Here is a 14,374-nt window from a genome sequence, read left to right on the forward strand (position 1 = left end):
AGGTGGTGTAAAGAGCATTTATTTTCTCACAGTTCTAGAGGCTGGAAGACGGACAGCAGGCTACCAGCATGGCTGGGTTCTGGGAGAGTGTTCTTCCCGGCTTGCAGAAGGCCCCCTTCTTTTTTTTTTTTTTTTTTAAGATTTTATTTATTTATTTGACAGAGACAGCCAGCGAGAGAGAGAACACAAGCAGGGGGAGTGGGAGAGGAAGAAGCAGGCTCCTAGCAGAGGAGCCTGATGTGGGGCTCGATCCCAGAACGCTGGGATCACACCCTGAGCCGAAGGTAGACGCTTAATGACTGCGCCACCTAGGCGCCCCAGAAGGCCCCCTTCTCACCAGGTCCTCACAGGGCAGAGAGAGAGATTTCTCCTCTTACAAGACTACAGTCCTATTGGATTAGGGTCCTGGATGAGGACCCCACCCTTATGACCTCACTTAACCTTAGCTGTGTCCTAAAGACACCACCTCCCTGATACTGTCACATCTGGGGTAAGGCCTTCAACATATGAATTTGCAAGGGGAGGTGAGCACAATTCAATTTCTACTACTAGATTATGAAAATCTGCTGAACCAAGGAGTCCTCCATTCAATGTCCAGCACACAGTAACTCGATGTTTGATGAATGAACAGATATCAGAGTAGATGAATAATTACTGTCTTACTATGCTGAGAACAGAGCAAACCTCAGAGGGAGTAGTGTATTTGCAAGCATAAATAACAACCTGGATCTTTAGTTAGTCCTGAGAGTCAGATAGCTAAGAGGCATACCCTCTACATTTGCCTGATGGATGGACTACTTTCCTTCCAGACCAATAGCCAGAAGAGAAGAAAAAAATCCAGATGATCAAGCCACTGCTCATTCCTTAGTGTCAGGACCTACACAGAAGGCCCTCAGTGATTATAGTAAGAGTTCCACATACAATCACCACCATCTGGTACCTTTTGGATAGGTGGTCAAGGCCAATGGCTAGAAATGGCCTGATGAGGTCCTGGAAAGGTCCAGGATGTTGGCCATTAATGAATCTTCTGTCACAGCAGTGTATGTAACTCATAACACCACTCAATAGGTTAAGCCTACTTCTACTGGGTCTTCCAGAATCCCTAAGGAAGAGTAAGGAATAGAGATGAGAACAAGGAAGAAGCATATCCTTTAGTTATGAACAGTACAAATGGACCTTATCACTCACATTCATTCATCAAATATTTACAGAATGTCTCCTATGTGCACAGTGCTTTCCTAATATTTTGGAATCTTCAAAGGAGAATCAGAGACGGGGTCTACCCTCAAAGAATATGGCCTCTAAAATGAAGACGGTCCAGTTAGAAAAGTCTTAGGGAAGCTGAAGATGATTTCTGCATGAAGAAAGGCTGTCTGGGGCAGATTTAGGGGTCCAGCAGACTCCATCTGTTACTGCCCCAAGGCAGATGCCCCCTTCTTCTCCCTTGCTGAACAGAAACCCACTTTTGAGATTCCCTAGGACTCGAGATCCCTTTGATTCAGGTAAGGCACACTCTTCCATGGCCACAGAGAGGGACTCATGATTACTCTGAAGCCATCATGGAAATACAGTTGTCATGTTGGAAATACCATGTTGCCAGGTTGGAAATACCAACAACGAGTTATAGGTCTTGGCGTGGGTGCACGATCCAGTTCTAGCTACGAGATAACAGGAGAAGTGTATGGGGAGCGGGGGTGGGGGGGCCGCACTTCCCACATAAAGAGTCTTGAAAACAATAAGAGTCTTTAGAAGAGCCTCCATCTCTTCCTACATTCTAGAGGATACTGCTGTGAGGATGTAATGCTTGGGACTGTAGCTGTCACACTGCAATCATGAAGTGACACATGTAAGGATAAAAAGCCAATGGCAAAAGGAATAGAAGAAACACACACACACACACACACACACACACACACACACACATTTAAGAGAGAAGTAAGCAACTCTTACATGACAAAAACACATGAAATATACCCTGTTGGCAAACATTTAGGCGTACGGTATTATTAACTACATACACGCTGTTGCACAGATCTCTAGAACGTTTCCATTTTGCATGATTGAAATTCTAAACTCTTTGACTAGCATCTCTTCAATTCTCCCTCCCCTCCATCTCCCTGCCCCTGGCAACCAACAGTCTGCTTCCTGTTTGAGTCTGACTTCTTAGATACCTCATATAAACTGAATTGTGCAGTACTCATCCTGTGACCAGCTGACTTCACTCAGCATCATGTTCTCAAGTTTCATCCATGTTGCAGCAAACAACAGGATTTTATTCTTTTAGGCTGAATACTAATCCATTGGATGTGAAAACTACATTTTCTTCATTCATTCACTGATGGTCATTTAGGTTGTTCCACCTCTTGGTTATTTTGAATAATCATCATCTGAAATCCTGGTTTCAATTCTTTTGGCTAAAAACACAAAAGTGAGATTGCTGGGTCATACAGTAGTTCTATTTTTAATTTTTTGAGGAACCTCCATCCAGTTTCCAGAAGCCTGTATCTTTGAGGCTTTCATGAGTTGCTATACCAAGCCTGGAAGTACTTATTGGCAGAATTCTTATTGAGTGAGAAGACTTTATTTATTGCTTGAGCCACTAATTGTTGGATTCTCAATTACCGTAACTGAAAGAATCCTACCAGATACAGGAGATGGTCTGGCATACAGGAAAGGCACTGGCTTGGGAGACAGGAAGTCCAGATATCCATCTTGTCTCCCACAGGCCAATTGTGTGGACTTTTGTCAAGTAAGTCAGCCACTCCAGTTTGGAGAGCAGCCACTGGACCTCTAACGACGTCTCTAAGATTTAGTGATTCAAAGGCCAGGATTCAAAGAGGAAAAAGTCTGTTCTACAGGACCTGGGAAGGAGATACAATCAAACTTGTGACAGGGTGGGGAGTGGGGTAGGGAGGGGAAATTGTATTACCCAAGAACTTCCTTGTAACAAGTTCTAACAAATGTGATCAATGACATTTCCTGTGTAGCGACCATTTAAAACTCAATTTTGTGGGGTTATCACAGAATTCAGCGAAGTGATTTTCAATCACTGTAAGTCAGTGATAGCCATTGCACTCCTTCACTGAACGGTTGGAATCAAATAAATACGTATCACATATTTTGAACAACCACGTAAGACCGAACATTTGTGTTAATTACCCAAAGGATCTAAACAACATATTACCATATCGTCCAAAATCTATCACCATCCCATGCCTGATAAATACCTTCAGTCACATCTACTTACACATTTATGTATCATGGAGATCGAGAACAGATGATAAAAATGGGTTGAGGGGATTATACTGGCCAAGCTTCAACTTGAACGTCAGAAGATTTCAAATTGACAGCATCCTATGTCGTTACGTGGTTCAAAAGTTCAGTGCTAAAAAGACGAATCCACCAAGGGCATGGAAATTCTTCTTGAGGCAAAATTCTATCTGTCTCCTTCCTTTATTTGTAAAACAATCTCATCCCTTGAGGAAGAGGGGGAGAGATGATGACATGCTTACTTAAAAATTCAATTTTGCAATTTTCTAACTGAAGCTCATTTGGCTAAATGCTAGTGGTCAGTACTTGGGGGCATTATGAGAAGTCATTCTGAACCTGCTAGATTTTGGGGGGTGTAGGGTGTGTGGTCTCTTGATAGCTTTGTTGCCACTGTAGTTCAGATAATTAACCAGGCAATGTTTATAAAGGAACAATCAACCCAAGGGTTGCCAGGAACTGACAGTGTGTTGTTGTTGGTGGTGGTGGTGTTGCTGTTTTTGTTGTTGTTGTTAAGGTTTATTTCTTTTAGAGTGAGAGAGAATGAGTGGTGGGGGGCAGAGGGAGAGAATCTTCAAGCAGACTCCCAACTGAGCGTGGAGCCAGACACAGGGCTCAGATATCATGACCCATGAGATCAGGACCTGAGCTGAAACCAAGAGTCAGATGTTTAACTGACTGAGCCAACCAGGTGCCCCAGTGGCAACATGTTCCTGAGGCACAACCTGTAAAACCTTCTGTTCAGGGTCTCTGATAGAGAGAGAAATAGAACTGACCCTCCATCTTCTCCCTCCAGACCAAGGATAGGTATCTGGGTACCAAATATTTGCCTTATATGATTAATACAACATTATTTTAAATGCTTCCCTTTTTCTATCTTATCCATGGGGGATTTGAGTAAGTGAAGTTTACCAAATGTTCTTCAACAGGTGAATGAATAAACAAACTCTGAATCCAATGGATACTGTTCAGCAATAAGAAGGCATGAACCACGGACTAATATAACAACATGGATGAATCGCAAACGCATTCCACTAAACAAAAGAAGCCCTACTAACAAGGCTACATACTATATGATTTCATTTAAACAGCATTCTGGAAAAGGCAAAGCTATATGGACAGAAAACAGAGGAGGACGGCCAAGGGTTTAACTGTAAAGGAACACAAGGGAATTTTGGAAAGTGATAGAATTATTCCATACTCTAATGTGCTTAAAAGTGATTAAACTGCATTTTAGAAGGATGACTTTTATTATTGCTGAATTATGCCTCAATAAAACTGACTTTTAGAAATATTAAGGTTCTGTCCCTCCAGAAAGGTAGGTATACACCTACCATTCATGACTGTCTCCATGTTGCCCTCGCCTTTCCGATTCCAGTGGCGGAACCGGTCTTGATCCACAGCAGGAAACAGAAACCACACCAGGTATTTCCATCAGAAAGGGCCTGGGTATGGGAATTAGGTGCTTACGGAATCTCTGAAAGGTGTGGAGGAGCCAAGTCCCCCTTCAACTCTTTATTTCAAGGACACAGCGCGGTAGGTAGTCATGATCCCAGTGTCGGGAAGTGGCGGCTGCTGCCTACCCAACAGCTTGTCACGTCCGTGCAGGTGGGCCTGAGGCCCCAGGACAGTGCATTGGCCCCTGCACGTGCCTCAGAACACCCACATCCTCCCGACCTTGCCCACCGGCAGCACCAGCAGAAGAAACTTGGTCTCCATCTCAGCCTCCCAAATCTCACACAAATACATTTATGGGACCAGTCCTGCATTCAGAAACCTAGCCGTAAGAAATTCTGGGACATGCAGTTGTGAGGTTTCCCATCAGGAGGGTGGAATGAAGGTCAAGAGAGACAGTCCCAGTATCTCCCCATCACGGTTCTCCCTGTCCTAGTACAAGGCATTCTTCCCCGAAGACAGCACAACAAAAACCCTTTTCTGTCTAAATTTAAATTTCAAACGGTGCTAAGAGACTTGAAAAATTGTTCTGCTAATGGGTAAAACCAAGATCCTAACTCATTTCATTATGGAAGAATATTTCATTTTCACATACAGTTAGTTCTAGCCCCAGCAGAATAAAAATTTTAAGATCACTGCATTTGATAATAGAGCCAACCACAGTTCTGCTCTAACTCATGTATTAAATACACATTGGTCTTTGAGTTTTATTCTGCTGGGAATTAAACAGATGAAGCTTGAAAATGCATTAATTTCCCAGGTATCTGTAAGCTGTTTTACAGTAAAGCCAGCAGTAGGGTAGGGGAATGTGACACTGATTTATAACAAGACATATATATATTTGATCTTGTCCCCATTCCTGACATATTTAGTGCTCCTAAAACTCTTGGCATCCCTGAAGGAAGGAGAGAGACAGGTGTCTTTTGTTATGTTAATGAGTGAGCCTTAGAAGCCCCTCAGGTAACCTAAGGATGGGGACTGCCTCCCATGGAACAGGGGGATTAGAGGGGGGACAACTTTCAGTCCCACCCCCTGACTTCCGGGGCGGGGGCTGGCGGTAGAGTTCAGTCACCAAGGATTTAATCAATATTGCCTCTGGAATGAAGGTCCCATAAAACCCCAAAACAACAGGGATCAGAGAGCTTCCTGGTTGGTGAACTTGGGGAGGTGCTGGGAGGGGGTGCTGGGGAGGGCACGGCAGCCCACACGCCTTCCCCAAGCATCTCTTCTATCTGTTCCTGAATTATAACCTTTTATAATAAACTGGGAAATGTTTCTCTGAGTTCTGTGAACTGCTCCTGCAAATTATTCAAATCCAAGGAGGGGTCATGAGAGTCTCTGATCTATAGCCCGTTGCTCAGAAGCACAGGTGGCCTGAGCTTGTGATTGGCTGAAGGTGGGGGGGGGTGGGCAGGACAGTCTTGTGGGGCTGAGCCCTTTACCTGTGGGATCTGAAGCTCTCCCCAGGTAAACAATGGCAGAGTTGAAGTGAATTGTAGGATGCCCAGTCTGTGTTCAGTGGAAACTGGATCGAGTTTAATTGCTTGGTGATATTAAAAAAGCACACACCCTGGGGTGCCTTGGGTGGTGGTTCAGTGGGTTAAATGTCTGCCTTCAGTTCAGGTCATGATCTCAGCGTCCTGGGGTCGAGCCCCACATTGGGCTGCCTGCTCAGGGGGAGCCTGCTTCTCCCTCTCCTCCTTGTGTTTGCGTTCTCTCTCTCAAATAAATAAATAAAATCTTAAAAAAAAAAAAAAGCACACACCCATCGGAGGGAGGTATACCTTTTATACCCTAATTATCGCTTTTAAAGACTGAACACAAGCAACAAACCAGAAGAAAATAGTTTACTCAATTAAAGTGCCACGGTAACTACGATCCTGAGTTTCCCTGGCGATCACTCACATTGTAACTCTCTCTATTGAAGGGTTAAGGAACATATTCATAAGGAATTTTTAGCCTCTAGGAATTTCACTTCATTCCTTCTTGGGTTATTTCTCCAAATTGTGCAAGAAGGAGACAATGGAAACATTTTCCTTTTTCTGACAGGAAAATGATTGGGTCAATATTGCTAGCTTCTTCAGTTCTCAAAACAAAAACAAAAACAAAAACAAAAGTGACAAAGCACAATGGCCCAAAGTAAAAACAGTATTCAACCAACACTAGCCGCTGGGGTTGTAAAAAGCACCTACCCGAGCTGTCACAGGAAAAAATGAAGGAAGTCGCGAAAACCACCAACACACCATCACGCCCCCGTAAGTCCTCACTGCTATGAGGACTTACCCGCCAGTACCTTACACCATTCTGACTAGAGAAAAGGTAATATGACAACCAGAAATTAATGCTGTTCCCAACTTAAGCAGGGAAAAGTTCTCCCCAGTTCTTCTCCTTCAAAGTAGCTTTAAAAATTTGAACGTGGGAGCTAGTTCTTTCTTGTGGACAATTATATACTCTTCTGCCAATGCTAGTGACTGGCAAGGCAAAGGCGGCGACAATTTTAAGTAAAAAGGACAGGCCTGGCCACTCAAGCTTCAGCGTTAGAGGAAGCATTCTCAGGGAAAAGGAGAACAAACACGAAGAAGGATTCACAGAATGGGGAAGGTCACCAGGCCCTAATAAGTAAGTGTCTTAGGTTATGGCTTCTGTCGGGCTGTGCCCAAGAATGCTGTTGGGAATGAGATCCTATAAAATTGGTACTCAAGATCTAATAACTTACTTCTCTACTCTTAATTTTTCCCTAGAGCAAGATTTTAGATTTATTTATTATGCCGTGCACCAGCAAAGGTTCTCTGCCAAGGAAAGGAAGGATATTATTGTAGTTTTCAACTCTTGAGCGGCTAAGCAGCCCACCCTCAAATGCCACCCCACCCAAGGGTCTCAGAAGAACAATAGGACCGCAGGGCTCCTACCATTTATTCCGTCGCCAACTTACCTGCCAGTTCACCTACACACCAGCTGCAAGCGATTTCAACCTGAAACTCCTGGCACAGGTAGAGGCAAGTGCCTTCAAGAATGTCATGTCCCCTACTCGTTTCGTACCCTGCAAAGGCACCTTATAGATGCTAATGGAATATTTGTAGGCAGACGGATCCTGCCTCTGTAAGAGCCGATCTACCAAAGTCCCTGTCCCAGAATCATGTGAGGCTTGGAAAAATTGTCAATTGATAACGAAGACCATTGGACCCAAGGAGCTGCCTTGGGTCTCTCGACCTGCCCCCGCAGATTTTATGAGTATCCTACATTTTTCAGGCTAAGGGGACTTCAGTTAGAATTAAGAACAATCTGTAACACATGGGTCAGGTGCGGCTCAGCCCAGTTCACAAGGTCACGTCGACAGAACGCATGCATCAAATGAAAAGGAGAACACAGAAGTTCCCTCGCGACACAAAGAAAAATCGACAAAAGGACAAGCTGCATTTGGCTTCCTTCCAGCGGCCGCTCGGAGGCACAGTTAGTCGGGAGAGGCGTGTGGGCAGAGGGCAGGCCACCAAGCCTGTCCAAGCCCAGCTAGTCGGGTAGCTCTGCAGGGGCCGCCCCCCCCCGCCCCCCTACCCGGCAGGACAGCTGTCCCCCGCAGCCCGAGGGGAGGCCCAGGAGTCTCAGCCACGGCCCCGGGGGACGGACAGAGGCCTGCTTCTGGAGCATGCAGGGGTCGAGCATGTGAGGCAGGAGATGTTGAGAGCACGGACCACACGAAGAAGCCATTATTCAGGGCAGCGACATAATATATTGTAACTGCTCCCGGCATGTCAACAGGCATCATTTTAATGGGTGCATTTGAATTTCTCCCACTTGAAGTTAAAATGACTCCCATTTCAATGAAAATAGGAGACTGCTCATTGGTAGGATGGCATTCGAGCCACGGCAGCTGCCAGACACGAGAACAGAAGTGCCAGGCGTGCCCAGAGCCGATCTGGTCTCTCCAGGCAATGCTTCCATTTTATAATTTGCCTCCTCTTAAAACAAAGAGATGAGCAAGTTACAAATATAATTACTACAGTTCCGAGCAAGCGAGAACACAGGCCACACGAGCTCTACGAGACAGCGAGCGGCTCGCTTACCTCGGGCTCCGGCTGCAAGCTTGGCTCATCTTCGGCGGACTGCGGTAAAATCGCCCAGGTTATGTTGGCGCTGGCTGACGGCAAAGAGCCAAGTGTCCCATTCTTCAGCTGCTCTGTGGAATGTGACTTGGGCCCGTGCCATCCCAGGATGTTCTCTGCAAGAAAGACCTAGAATGATGCCAAGTATTTTCCAATTGAAACATTTACAGCTCAAGAAATATTTGTACCCCACTGTATAAGAAGACAGACTTGAAATGGGCCCGATTCGAAGTGGACTGTGGTAAATTTAAGTGGGCTTGAGCTGAACAAGGTACCGAGTGCGGATTTGGATCTGTCTATAAACTAGTTTCCGTATAATGGCAGTACCGGAAGCACCACAGGCTGGTTCTTTCCCCATCCTGAGGGGAGGGGGGGACCGTATTCCCCAATTTTCTTAAAAGCCAGATTTTCTTAAAAGTGTTTTACCTAATTTTTAAAGAAAAAACATTTATATAAAGATATTTATCGGGGCAGCTGGGTGGCTTAGTCATTAAGTGTCTGCCTTCAACTCAGGTCATGATCCCGGGGTCCTGGGATCGAGGCCCGTGTCAGGCTCCCTGCTCAGCTGGAAGCCTGCTTCTCCCCCTCCCACTCCCCCTGCTTGTGTTCCCTCTCTCACTGTCTCTCTCTCTCTGTCAAATAAATAAATAAAATCTTTAAAAAAAAAAGATATTTATCATTAAAACACTAGAATAAACAACAAGTCAAATTTAATCAGAAAGGGGCTGCTCAAATTGTGACTTAAATGCCAATCAGCATAATGACCACAAACTGAGAAGTTGCTGGCATCGCATGGCACCCCCCCACCCCGCCCCCAGCCAGATGTGGCTGTTGTGGCAGAAATCAGGAAGCCCCATCACGAAGGACACGTGTTCATTCCATTCTAGCAAGAAACACCAAACCAAGAGCATTTTTCTAATTCTCCCTCAACCCTAGAGGGAAACAAAGACTTCCTTAACTCTAATACTGTTTATTTAGGAGTCAGGTGTTATTACAGAATATCTATGTCTGCTTACTAGTGGGGACAGGAGTAAACACAGAGGATTCCTTTACCAATTCCACCACTGAAATAAGAAGAGGTCTCAAACTCAGCTGACCCTCCCACTGGAGACCATGTTCTCCTGTTCTCTAAGAGCAAGGACAAGGGATGAAGAAAAGGTAGGGTGAAGTGGATAGTGCCTTACATGAGCTAGAACTCGACTGCGCAGGGTCTCCGAAGCTCCATCAGTAAAGTAATCCCATCCATTAGCCTTTTCATTAGAGCTACTCAAAGAAAAATCTACAAGTATCCCAGACTTTTAACACCTTGGGAGACTCTGGTTGATGGAAACAAAATACCAGAGCCAGCTGAGATGGCTGTCTGCGTGCTGAGTGTGTGTGCTACTATCCAACACAAGCATATTTTTATGCAGAAATTAAAAAAAAAAAAAGTCAAGTGTTAGATCACATAAACTGTGGCTTAAAAGCCTCAAGTGGCTTCTCGTGGCAACAGGAACGCAATCTAGCTGCCTGGCTTGCCAGACTGCCCAGTGTCATTTCATTCTCTCCTCGTTGCTCACTGTGCTCAATCATGCTGGTAGATTTCCCATTCCTCGAGTCAGCCAAGGTCATTCAGGTCAAGAGCCTTTGCGCGCGCCCTTCTGTCTGCTCCGAATGCCACCCCTCCGGATCTTCTGCGTGGGGGAGAGGTCTCCCGCATAAATCCAGGGGTTGAGTCAAATATCACTTGCTCAGGGAAGCCCCCTGGGACCTCCCCAGCCGAAACATCGCCCCAAAAGCACCCCAGTCCCATCAGTCAGTTTACTGTCTTCACAGCACTTAGCAGGATCTGAACTCACCCTGCTCATCTGTTGGTCTACTGGGTTTCTCTCCACCCTAAAATGTCAGCTCCTGAAAGCAGAGACAATTTTGCCCTTGCTCAGGGCCAGGTCTCCAGAACCTAGAATATGGTCTGGCAAAGAGTATACACCCAGTAAATATGTGCCAAAATGAATGAACGACTATTAAGATTTTCATAGACAGGGACACCTGGGTGCCTCAGTCGGTTAAGCGTCTGCCTTCAGCTCAGGTCATGATCCCAGGGTCCTGGGATCGAGCCCCCAGAGCAGGAAGCCTGTTTCTCCCTCTGCCTGCTGCCCCCCCCCAACTTGTACGCTCTCTTTCTGACAAATAAATATATTTTAAAAAATCATTTTCATAGATAGTAAATTTCAAAAGGAATGTGCATTTCACAACTTCCTAAAAGTTAAGAAATAAGAGACAGCAAAAAGAGAGAAAGTATAATGGATGGTGATTGCTAGGGGCTGAGGGTAGACGGATGGGGAGTTAGTGTTTTATGGGTATGGAGTTTGTTTCACAAGATAGAATTCTAGAAGTTGGTTACACGACAATGTGAATGTAACTCAACCCTCTACTGAGCTATATACTTAAAAATGGTTAAGGTGGTAAGTTTTTGAATATGTGTGTTTTACCACATTTTTTTAATGGCAAAATGGCGTCCATATTATCAGTTCTTGATGTCATTTTTAAAAAGGTGAAAACTCACAATACTAAAAACCAAAGGCTGAAGGATGAGCTAAGACCAGACTTGGGAGGAATCCCCATAAATAATAAGGCAGATGGTCTGGACTAAGAAACCAACCCAAGGTTCAAGACACCAGAATCTGCCATGAGAAAGGTAGAAAGAAACTTCTTACACCTGTCTTGCTGACCAACTCCTGAGTCAGTGACTGCAAGTTGGATTCAGATCTTATGAATGAGCAGCTGTCTCATTCATACAGGAGTACTAGTTTTCTAAAAATAAAAATTAAAAAAAAAGCAAGTAGTAAATTTCCTCTAGAGTAATCAGGAAAGCTTAAAAAGCACTAAGGAAAAAAATGCGATCTCCTTGCCTAGGCGATCGGGACAATATTTCCTCCATTACTTCCACACCTCAACTCTGTCCCTCCTTTCCCACTATACCACCATCATTCAGAGATGACAATCCAGGAGACAATGGGGCAGGAAGTAGAGTCTCACAGGCAGTGACACACTGCATTCAGGAATAGACACAAGCCAGGACAGGAAGAGAGAAGGTAACAATGCATGCTGGGGAATGTAGTCTTCTGTATTCTCTATGGACTCAGCAAATCAAAGAACCAGTGAGTGAGGACCAGAAAGAAGCCCATCCTAGACCAATCCAGGTGTTCTAATAAATGATCACTTAGTTTGGGAGTCTGGACAGGCATTTGAGGATGAAGGAGGAGAATTCCAGAATAAATGAGACAGAGGCACCTGGGTGGCTCTGCCTTTGGCTCATGTCATGATTCCAGGGTCCTGGGATCAAGACCCGTGTCTGACTCCCTGCTCAGTGGGGAGTCTGCTTTTCCCTCTCCCCCTGCTCATGCTCTCTCTCTTGCTATCTCTCTCTCTCAAATAAAATAAATAAAATAAAATAAAATAAAATAAAATAAAATAAAATAAAATACAGAGTAAATGAGATGGATTGTATAGAGCTTGGGAAAAGAAATGAAATCCTCAGAAGGCTTAAAGGAAGACTCCATCTCTGAAATTTCTAACATAAGACATCAGAGAAAACATCAGGAAAGGTGTATCGTCAGCATGGCACAGAATAAAGCAGCCTCTATGAAACAAGAACAGAAAGCCAGAGAAGAAAACAGGCAGAGGTGAACAAGGAGATAGAGATACCAAGGAATTATTATGAGGAAAGTGAATCAGCATTAGTAGAGTTAATTAACACTGAAACCAGGAAAAATAATCAACACTGTCCAAAGTCAAGCAAGTAGTATGTCAAGATATGGAAGTTTCACCAAGGTACAGGTGCAAAGAGCACAAAGACAGCAGTGAGAAAGAAGAGAATGCAGACGGGGCGCCTGGGTGGCTCAGTCGGTTAAGTATCCAACTCCTGATTTGGGCTTAGGTCACGATCTCAGGGCCATGAGGTTGAGCCCCTCGTCAGCCACCACATGAGCGTGGAGCCTGCTTAAGATTCTCTCTCCCTCTCCCCCTGCCCCTCCCCAGCTCATGTGCACTCTCTCTCTCTCTGTATCTTTAAAAAAAAGAGAGTGAGAATGCAGAAGACACACAACAGAGATCCAAGAGACCCTGATGGACAGATTAAGTCAATGGAACAGAAACAACAAATAATGGCAAAAGAAACAGCCTGAGCAGAAGAGAGAGCTTGGGTGCCACCGACACAGTCTACCACTTTCCAGCAAAGACAGTGGGGAAAGACACATCTAGAAACAGCTTGGCCATTTTTTTTTTTTTTTTTTTTTTTTTTTTTTTTTTTTTTTTGCTTTTCATTGCTGCAATTTCAAATTCATATGAAAGTAGACTATAATGAATGCCTAGCTCATGAAGTTTGGCAATGGTTTCGAAGAACAAAAATCAAGAGAGTATTTTTCCAATCTCTTAAGGCAGAAAAGTTAGACTTACCTTAAAGGAAAACAAACTAGTTCTGAATTTTGATACAACACTAGATGTCAGAAGGTGAGCAGATGAAGAGACGAATGCAAATAAAAGTCTACAGATTGGGGGGGGGGGTGGGGTGAGGGTCCCAGGGATAATGGTGTCTGCAGCCAAATGATCTTTCCTCTGCTAAGAAGCTCTTGCAAGGTGCCAAGGACTACTGTATGCAACTTACATGTGTTAACTCATCTAACCCTAAAAACAACCCATGAGATAAGTCTTACTATTACGCCCATTTGTCAGATAAAGAAATAGAGGCACAAATAGCTGGTAGGTGGTAGAATCGAGATTAAAACTGAGACAGCCTGGTTCTAGAGCCCAGACTCTTAAACTCTACACACGGTATGCTTTCCCGGAGCACCCCAGAGACTCAGAAAAGTTTCTGCCTCCTGGGGGAAAAAAACTACTTGAGGACATGTACCGACATATGAAGAAAAGAAGCAGAATCAGGGACCCAAGCCTGGAAAAGTTGTGTATTAAAAGGACTGAATCCCATTAAACACAGAGCCAAGCAGAGCTGGGGTTAGCAGAAGTAAGAAGGACACTCCCCTCGGGTATAAATTTTAAACTGGCACCAAAAAGACCCTCAGTAATCAAGATAAATGACATTTTCACACAATATTTTTAAAAACAAAATTAATGGAAAAAGTCTTGCAAGACTTGGTCTCCCTTGCCTCACTGTGTTGATTCCTGTCTTAATTTAAAATTTTGATATTTAGTTCACCCTGGATTATTTCTGCATTAATTCTGGTTTAAAAACATGTCATGAAAGTATGATTCATCTTAATTATTTGGCACCCCTTAAATCTGTGCTCAAGGTAGAGTGTCTCACACACCTCACCCCAGTCCCAAGCCTGGGAGTGAACTGAAATCATTTTTCTAAACATGGTTACATGACCGAATATTAAATCAAAATTATTTTAAAGAGATTTAATATTATCACATTAAGTATTAAATTAATAATAAAATAGTAACAATAGCCCCCACATTATATTACCAAAAATTGGGAAGCATATCAGAGAAACAGGAAATTAAAGTATGCTGAGTTTTCATCACTAAAGGAGAGTCAAAAAGAAGTGTCA

The 14,374-nt window shown here is 44.1% G+C and overlaps 1 protein-coding gene across 3 annotated transcripts in view; it reads right to left on the reverse strand.

Annotated features, from left to right (window-relative positions):
- Positions 1-14,374, reverse strand: part of OSBPL10 (oxysterol binding protein like 10) — a 292,741-nt gene that overhangs the window by 53,639 nt on the left and 224,728 nt on the right. For all 3 annotated transcript variants that reach the window (XM_034662125.1, XM_034662124.1, XM_034662123.1), the window contains one exon: positions 8,784-8,938. In XM_034662125.1, coding sequence (XP_034518016.1) covers positions 8,784-8,938 — 155 coding nt within the window. The remainder of the gene's footprint in view (positions 1-8,783; positions 8,939-14,374) is intronic.

The sequence above is a fragment of the Ailuropoda melanoleuca genome, chromosome 6 (assembly GCF_002007445.2).
Source record: "Ailuropoda melanoleuca isolate Jingjing chromosome 6, ASM200744v2, whole genome shotgun sequence".
Classification (NCBI taxonomy): Eukaryota; Metazoa; Chordata; class Mammalia; order Carnivora; family Ursidae; genus Ailuropoda; species Ailuropoda melanoleuca.